The 9,381-nt window shown below is 42.2% G+C and overlaps 1 protein-coding gene across 1 annotated transcript in view; it reads right to left on the bottom strand.

Moving 5' to 3' along the window:
* Window positions 1-3,791: 3,791 nt before the first annotated feature.
* Window positions 3,792-9,381, bottom strand: part of LOC147125164 (high affinity cationic amino acid transporter 1-like) — a 36,223-nt gene continuing 30,633 nt past the window's right edge. The window contains exons 11-12 of the mRNA XM_085998475.1: window positions 7,964-8,072; window positions 3,792-6,379 (exon numbers count right to left, since the gene is read on the bottom strand). Of these exons, the coding sequence (XP_085854601.1) occupies window positions 6,219-6,379; window positions 7,964-8,072 (270 nt within the window). The 3' untranslated portion in view covers window positions 3,792-6,218. The remainder of the gene's footprint in view (window positions 6,380-7,963; window positions 8,073-9,381) is intronic.

Below are 9,381 nucleotides of genomic sequence, written 5' to 3'. Positions count from 1 at the left end.
ATCACGTAAAGACTGTGGCATAGATGTCGTTAAACCATTGCATGAGAAATCAATTGAAATAAAAAAAATTTAAAGGGGAACATGAACCCCTTGGTCAGGAGCTTACTGGTGTAAATCGTGCAGAAGAGAATTCAATTAAATTTTTAACAGCAGACATTTGAAGAACTCTTGCTGAGAATATGGTGTTAAGCCTTTTAAAAACAGACTTCCAAACTTTGCATATTACTTTATTGGTTCCTAAACTGGAAAATCCAATGTATAAAATTTAAGGAAATGCTGCTTTGATTTTTTCCTGAGAGTATTACAACTGAATTACAGTACAGTTTATTTTAAAAGTATTTACCTCCTGTACTGTTTGACTGATCAGGGGGGAGATTTGAAAAGATGTAATAGCAGAGCACTTGGAAAACAGTGACAGGATCGGACAAAGTCAACATGGATTTACAAAAGGTAAATTGTGCTTGACTAATCTACTGGAATTTTTTGAGGATCTAACTGGTAGAATAGATAAGGGAGAACCAGTAGATGTGGTGTATTTGGACTTTCAGAAGGCTTTTGATAAGGTCCCGCATAAGAGATTAACGTGCAAAGTTAAAGCACATGGGATTGGGGGTAAGGTGCTGACTTGGATAGAAAATTGGTTGGCAGACAGGAAGCAGAGTTGGCAGGCAGTGACCAGTGGGGTACCACAGGGATCGGTGCTAGGACCCCAGTTATTCACAATATATATTAATGATCTAGACGAGGGAACTAGATGTAATATCTCCAAGTTTGCAGACAACACAAAACTGGGTGGGCGTGTGTGCTGTGAGGAGGATGCAGAGAAACTCCAATATGATTTGGACAGGTTGGGTGATTGGGCAGATGCAGTATAATGTGGATAATGCGAGGTTATCCACTTTGGTGGCAAAAACAGGAAGGCAGATTATTATCTGAACGGCAATAGATTAGGAAAAGGGGAAGTGCAACGAGACCTGGGTGTCCATGTGCACCAGTCGCTGAAGGTAAGCATGCAGGTGCAGCAGGCGGTTAAGAAGGCAAATGGTATGTTGGCCTTCATAGCGAGAGGATTTGAGTACAGGAGCAAGGATGTCTTGCTGCAGTTGTACAGGGCCTTGGTGAGACCACATCTTCAGTATTGTGTGCAGTTTTGGTCGGCTTATCTGAGGAAGGATGTTCTTGCCACGGAGAGAGTGCAGCGAAGATTCACCAGACTGATACCTGGGATGGCAGGAATGACGTATGAAGAGAGATTGGGTCGATTGGGCTTGTATTCACTAGAGTTTAGAAGAATGAGAGGGGATCTCATTGAAACTTATAAAATTCTAACAGGACTAGACAGACTAGATGCAGGAAGGATGTTCCCAATGGCGGGGGAGTCCAGAACCAGGGGTCACAGTCTAAGGATAAGGGGTAAGCCATTTAGGACTGAGATGAAGAGGAATTTCTTCACCCAGAGAGTGGTGAACCTGTGGAATTCTGTACCACAGAAGGCAGCTGAGGCCAATTCATTAAATATATTCAAGAAGGAGTTAGATATATTTCTTAAGGCTAAAAGGATCAAGGGATATGGGGAGAAAGCAGGGACAGGGTACTGAATTTGGATGATCAGCCATGATCTCATTAAATAGCGGAACAGGCTCGAGGGGCCGAATGGCCTACTCCTGCTCCTATCTTCTATATTTCTAATGCATCTCATTGGAAGCAGTTTTCACTACAATTACATAGTCTGAACTCTCCATAGTTACTAGTTATCTCAGCAGCTGTTTACTGTACGTGTTCTTGCTCACCTCCGCTTTCTCCCGGCTCTGCACGCTGTCAACGGCTGCACGCACGGGCGTGCTTTGGAGAGGGCCGTAAAAGGAGCGGCGAGCACCAAAATGGATGAGCGTGTGTCAATTTGGTGTTACATGCCGATTGACGTCATGCTCCTGGTAATTAAAACACTTGTGGTGAACGCAGCCAACGGCAGCGCTGCCGACCTGCCCAATGACGGCTGCCGCGTTCCGTGCCGGAAGTGGGCAGAAGCGAGGCGGCCGCCATTTTTTCTATAAAACCGGCCTTAACGCATCGAATTTCTAGGAACTAGTCTTTCTTCAGTTAAAACATTCACCTGCTTGGCTTGGTAATTGTGTCTGAAGTATGGTGAGCAAAGATAGGTGGAAAAGTTGGAAGCACCCTGCAATGGCTGTATGCTTGCTGTACTATATATGGCAGGAAAGTTCCAGCTTCCCATCCTAGTCCGTGCTGAGACAGCAGTTGGGATGCTGCAATTGACCTCAACACCCTTGCATTAGGCAGGCAAAATTCAGCAGGCATCCCACATTTTGTAATTCATTCTCAGGATGTGGGAAAGGCTGGCATTCATTGCTTATTCCTAGTTGCCCTGAGGTGGTGGTGCTGGGCCACCTTCTTGACCTGCTGCAGTCTGTGTGAAGGTGCTCCCACATTGCGGTTAGATAGGATTTTGACCCAGCGACAATGAAGGAACGTTGATATATGACCAAGTCAGCATGGTGTCTGATTTGGAGAGGATAGTGTTCCCATGCACCCGCTGGCCGTGTCTTTCTAGGTGGTGGAGGTCACGGGTTTGAAAGGTGCTGCCAAAGAAGCCTTGGCGAGTTGCTGCAGTGCATCTTTTTGATAGTACACACTGCAGCCACGGTGTGCTGGTGGAGGGGGTCAATGTCGATCAAGCGGACTGCTTTGTCCTGGATGGTGTAGAGTATCTTGAATGTTCTTGCAGCTGTACCCATCAAGGCTAATGGAGCGTATTCCTTCACACTCCCAACTTGTACTTCTGCTTCCTATCCAGTGTACGTATATGAACGATGGGTGGAGACAAGATAGGGCTCAGTGGGATGCCCTTGAGTCAATTAGCCTGCTGAAATGCATTGTGAAACTTGTACATTAAAATTGGGTGAGATACTGGACCACATTGAACTGTAGCCACCAAGAAATTGATATTTTGGGGGGAGGAAAAACAAAGAACGGGAAATGGCGGTGGAAAAAAATTTCAAACACTGTTGTGATTTAGCAAACTTCCATGTTTTACAGAGCCCATTGAGCTAGTATTATAGTCCTGTTGACAAAAGAAAACCTATCTGTTGGTCCTAGGACCAGAATAACCTAAACCATTATTATTGGATGAGAATGGTGTATGTAACAGATGAAGCCCGGCTGCACGTCTTCATTACAAGTATGACTGGAGTAATGCCAAATTGTTGGTGTTTCACTAGCTAGTGATCACCACCACATGCACGACAATAGCATTCATTTTTGATTCTGCTGGCTGGCACCCTGTTGTACTGCTTAAAATTTAAAAGTGATGACAAACTAATTCAGATTTTAGTATTTGGTTTATATTGCAGAACCATTTCCAATATCGTGTGCATATGTTTCTTCTGAATTCCCCTGTTAATAGTGCTGGGTAGATTCACAGGCCATTGTCCACATCAGAACAACCGTGTAGCAGCTCAAAGACCATGTTTGTAACTTTATATTTCTGCCTGTGGACCTTTGCTAATGTTCGAGGGAGAGGGGCAAAGTACCATACCACCAGCAATATGAAAACTGCAAAGCTAATGGCCAGAATAAAACAATGCTTCCCATTGCAAGGGGCTGTTTATGTTCACCAGGTCCCACTTTGCCCTGGAGTTGGGGAGCTAAACCATCTTTTGAGATAGAGTTCTGCACCTATAAAGAGTGATCAATAAAATAAACTGGGCATACAAGAAAATTAAGCAGAATGCACAAAAAGGTCAGTTTTATAAATAAATCCATAGACTTAATAAAAATCTAAATAATTTTGTTTTTTTAATACAAGACAATTCACTACAAAAAACATTGTATGTACAAGTTATAAACCGAACAAACAGAATATGTAGTTACATACACAAACATAAGCACACAAAACGGAGCATGTAATATCTACACATCATTTTCTCCAGTTTTTAATAAGACATTTAAAAAAAAATCATGTTAATTATTATTGTCTCAAGTTAACAATATAGCAATCTATTTTATTTTGAGATTTCATATATGAAAATCATTGAATAAATTATAGTAAGTGAACAGCCAAGTGTGGAAGACATAACATGTCAGATAAAATACTCCAAAGAAACAAAACTGTAATTTGGTAATACTTTCCTTTCTTTGGTCACGATGTAGATTTACAAATACCATCACAAGCACCTTTCTATTTAATCAGCAAATCCACTATAGCGAAGGCTAAATTAACAGAAATGTGTTACCTGCTGACACTCACGGTTAGGAATGTTAACTTTTCAAATCAGCTTGTGTTTTCTGACATTTAAAGAAAAAATTGCACTGAAATGTTGAAATAATAATGCACATTAAAATGAAAGCAACTCCGGTCAAGTGTAGTTCCTTCAGAGTAAAGTTCCTCTGGATGAAGTCAATTGGACCGAGACAAATAAAAAACTATTTAAAGATAAAGGGGATTGTCCAACACGTCAGGGTGAATCCTTTGTAAAATCCTGTCCTGCATGCACACTAAATTAAATACAGCCCCTCTCCCACCACAGGTCCCCCACTGTGTTCGTTCAGCCAATATGAAAACCGTTTTACCCATTTGGTCCTTCAGTCCACAATATTCAGTGTAAAATAAAATATATATATAATTTTTACAGCTCTTGCAAAGGTCCACCTCTCCACTGTTGGGAGTTACATGGACACATTGGGGTAATTTTCATTCTGCTGTCCAAGCGTAAAACTGCCATTGCTGATTGGCTGCCCATTATAAAAATCCTTAATTTTCATTACTATTGATTTCACTGGAAATGAAAGTTGGGCAGTTTCTCTAACGGACAGTCAACCCGCAGCAACAATTTCATGCCCTGGCGGAAAGTTCAAAATCTATTCCATTCTTTCTTAACCCCAGCCTTCTGCCTTAGAACTGACCCTCGCACCATCACCACCCGCTCCCCCCACCCAAGTCTTTTGGTTGTAATGTGAAAGACATTTACAAAATACCATAATATTTACATAAAAATATAAACAACCAAACTGGTGTCTCTGTGCTTAGAAAATTCACTGAGTAAGAAACAGCCACGTGGAGTGGGCCAAGGATCTTATTTACAACCACAAACTGATAAGCCATTTTCATCAAACCTCTCCCACGCTATGTAGTATTGCTACAGCACAGCATAGTCATGGCAGAGAGTATATATGCATATCAATATATAAGCTTCGGGAGTGAATATTTATCAAGTAGCAACTTTGACACCCTCATTTTACAGTACCATAAAATAGCTGTGATATTCCACTACATTAATTATTTAACTGAATTGTAATATCAGTGCTAGTCAAATCACAAGAATAAAATACAGGAGCCAACAAACAGCAAGGAATCTTTCTCTATGTAAAGAACAACAAGCTCTAGCATGTGATTCAAGGAAGTAACATCAGGGGGTTGAGATGACACCGTTCAGTTTAATAATCCATTTATATTACAAAACTCCAATCTGCCCCATTCAAACTGCCAAGTGGATGCAGCAACACCAGATCCACTGCACATGCACAGGATGTATAGTTATTGTTAAGTCATATTTGTTGACTTTCCCATTCTGGCCGTGGACTTTTCCCAAAGAATGGGGAAGCTCCTTGATGGTTTGCAATGTTAAAGTCCCATCTGTGTCACATTAAAACGGTGGTCCTGATGCCAAGTGGTGTCATTTACCATTTTCATCACTGGTGCTTTCTTTGGGAATTAAACCATCTAGTGATTCCCCACCTCTGAAGGTCTGTACGCCACCTCATTTATATTACCTGTTTCAGTGGGTAACACTAATATAAACAGGGCATAAGATGTCATCTCAACTTCTTATTTTCTGCTACTGCCTTTAACAAAATGCAAACTGCATTATCCTGTATATACAGTACACTGATTATAGAACAGACTAAAAACAAGCCAAAGTCTTGTTTTAATAGGTATCTTTATAAAAATTGAAAAATGTACTTGAACCCCTGCCAATAACTCTTTGAAAAGCCATTCCCAGCAGTAGACTCCCCAAGTACAGCTATGTGTCAATTAATTAGTGCTGGTCTGAGTGTAATTCAGTTTGTAGAGCCTGATGAATAACAGGCTTATTCACTGCCACATAAGTAAAAACCAAGCATTAATGAATGTAACTGGTAAGGAAGTGTACATTTCAGCAATGGAACAGGGATCCCTCCTTTCGTTGGTCTCTTTCCTTTCATGCTGTTGCTACTTCCTTCATTTTTTCTACAGAGAGTAAAGTGTTGCAGTCAAGCATGTTATCCATTTTCTCTTGGCTTCCTGAGTCCACAGGAGTGCAAGAGGAACTCTGGCCCTCAGAGCTGTTCCAGATTCCATAACCAAAGTAGATGGCAAAGCCTGGAGAAATTAAACGATAAATGTAAGTTTACAGTAATGTATTTTATAGCACCTCCTCCAGAGGAAGATGTCTAAAAATGTTTTACATTGATAGGGAAATATCCACTATTTTATAAAATATGAAATATCCACTATTTTATAAAATATGAAAAGAAAGTTTTGAGGCACATCTGTCACACTAAAGGGGTCACATGCAAGTTTTTGTGTCAATGTAAATTTGTTTTTTCCATCTATAGAGAAATTATACCAGCAACATAAACCACCTTACAATAACCTCAGGATGTCACCAAAATCTTGTATTTATATAGCACTCCTGAGATACAGGTAAACATCCTGGAACACTTTACACTAAGAGAAAATAGATACACTGGGCACCAAGGGGTCGATTTTAAACTCTCACCACGGTAGGAATTGTCACGGTGGGGGTTAAGATGGCTGGGGTCATGCCGTGTTCCCCACCATCATAACTCCTATGATGTCGTACCTCCTCCCTCCCCACCACCCAGGGTCCCAAACACTCCTTCCAGGTGAAACAGCGATTTACTTGCACTTCTTTCAATTTAGTATATGTATTTGCTGCTCACGAAGCGGTCTCCTCTACATTGCGGAGACTAAACGGAGATTGGGTGACCGCTTTGCGGAACACCTCCGTTCAGTCCACAAGTGTGACCCCCCAAGCTTCAGGTCGCCTGTCACTTTAATTTTCCGCCCCCACTCCCACTTTGATCTCTCTGTTCTCGGCCTCCTACACTGTTCCAATGAAGCTCAGCGTAAGCTCGAGGAACAGCACCACATCTTTTGATAAGGCACTTTACATCTTCCGGACTCAACATTGAGTTCAACAATTTTAGATCATAACCTCGGCCCCCATTTTTTTCAGACAACAACTGTTGCTGATGATTCTGATATTCCCATTTACACCTGCTCTAGACCCATCTTTTGTTTCTTTACTTGTCCCATTACCACCTCCTTTTGCCTTGCACCATCATCGTTTTTGTCATTTAATCTCTCCCACCTTCCACCCTATCACAGACCTTCCCTTTTGTTCTTTCCTCCCCCACCCCCTTTCCCTGCCTCTGTACTTGCTTAAAATCGGTTACATTTCTAACTTTTTTCAGGTTTGATGAAAGGTAATTGAGCTGAAACGTTAACTCTGTTTCTCTCTCCACAGATGCTGCCTGACCAGCTGAGTATTTCCAGCATTTTCTGTTTTTATTTCAGATTTCCATCATTCACAGTATTTTGCTATTGTATTAAACAGTGGAGATGTGAGCCTGACGAATATTGTGGAATTCTGCTGGATAACCTTGGGGATTTATACAAAATGTTCCTTCAAGAGGTGCAATAGGGGATGTTATCCAAGATTGGCCTGATTGTGCGTGGTCTGTGGCAGGAGATCGGCCGAAACCTTTTTTTTTTGTTCTGTGCTTTTCTACATTTTTCAATTAAATATGAAAGCTAGTCATGGTATAGCAATGGTAATTTTCATGAAATGAGTTTATTCGCTATTTTAACTGGTGTGTTGACTGTACACTTATCACACAGTGTTATTTTTGGGCTCAAAACTATAGTAAGTATATTTACCGATAAGCATCCAAATTCCAAACCGGGCCCAGGTGCCCAAATCCATCATCACCATCAGGTAAACATTTACAAAGATACTGACGATAGGTAGGAAGGGAAGAAGTGGCACCTGCAAATACAAATGGAATCTGTCAGCACATTTTACACTGGGTGAGCTTATCTAAACTGTAAGAAAACATTTTATTTTTTGTTGCATCAATCACCCATGACAATCAATTTTTTCCCCCCTCCTTCAATTTTCCTGAAGGTGCTGAATCGTGCTGGGGGACAGTTCCATGGTGACACAGCCCTCCAAGCGACCATTCTTCACGAGCCGAGACATCGAGCGTCAGCAGACTGTCCACCATTGGGGGCATCATAGGTGACACTGATCCGAACCTCACTGGAATCTGCACATGCCCACTCTCCAGCAGAAGTCAGTGAACAGTGATCAAGATTGGAATTTCCCTCTCCCTAATTTGGGGCTGCCAGGGTCAATTGTAGCACCCCTGCTGCTGCTCCAGCTGAGATCAAAGCAGGGACTGAACCTGGGACCTTACAGGTCCGTATGGCCCAGCAGGCACATTTAAATAGGGATGCAAAATCCATAATCATCCTCAGTGCTTGTGCATCCTCATGCCCTGTGTCTTTTAAGTATTTGGACAGCCTGTAGAATAACACATTGGCATTCATAGAAACATAGAAGATAGGAGCAGGAGTAGGCCATTCGGCCCCTCGAGCCTGCTCCGCCATTCGATGAGATCATGGCTGATCATCCAAACTCAGTACCCCGTACCTGCCTTCTCCCCATATCCCTTGATACCTTTAGCTCTAAGAAATATATCTAACTCCTTCTTGAATATATTTAATGAATTGGCCTCAACTGCCTTCTGTGGTAGAGAATTCCACAGGTTCACCACTCTCTGGGTGAAGAAATTATTCCTCATCTCTGTCCTAAATGGCTTACCCCTTATCCTTAGACTATGACCCCTGGTTCTGGACTCTCCGACCATCGGGAACATTCTACCTGCATCTAGTTTGTCCAGACCTGTCAGAATTTTATAAGTTTTGATGAGATCCCCTCTCATTCTTCTAAACTCCAGCGAGTATAAGCCCAATCGACCCAATCTCTCCTCATACGTCATTCCTGCCATCCCAGGGATCAGCCTGGTGAATCTTCGCTGAACTCCTTCCATGGCAAGAACATCCTTCCTCAGATAAGGCGACCAAAACTGCACACAGTACTCAAGGTGTGGTCTCACCAAGGCCCTGTACAACTGCAGCAGGACATCCTTGTTCCTGTACTCGAATCCTCTCGCTATGAAGGCCAACATACCATTTGCCTTCTTCACCGCCTGCTGCACCTGCATGCTTACCTTCAGCGACTGGTGCACAAGGCACCCAGGTCTCGTTGCACTTCCCCTTCTCCCAATCTATTG

Source organism: Somniosus microcephalus, chromosome 1 (assembly GCF_052327205.1).
Source record: "Somniosus microcephalus isolate GS21.2 chromosome 1, FLI_Smic_1.0, whole genome shotgun sequence".
NCBI classification, from domain to species: Eukaryota; Metazoa; Chordata; class Chondrichthyes; order Squaliformes; family Somniosidae; genus Somniosus; species Somniosus microcephalus.
Note: the sequence above shows the minus strand (reverse complement) of the source record. Positions and strands in the feature narration are given on the sequence as shown.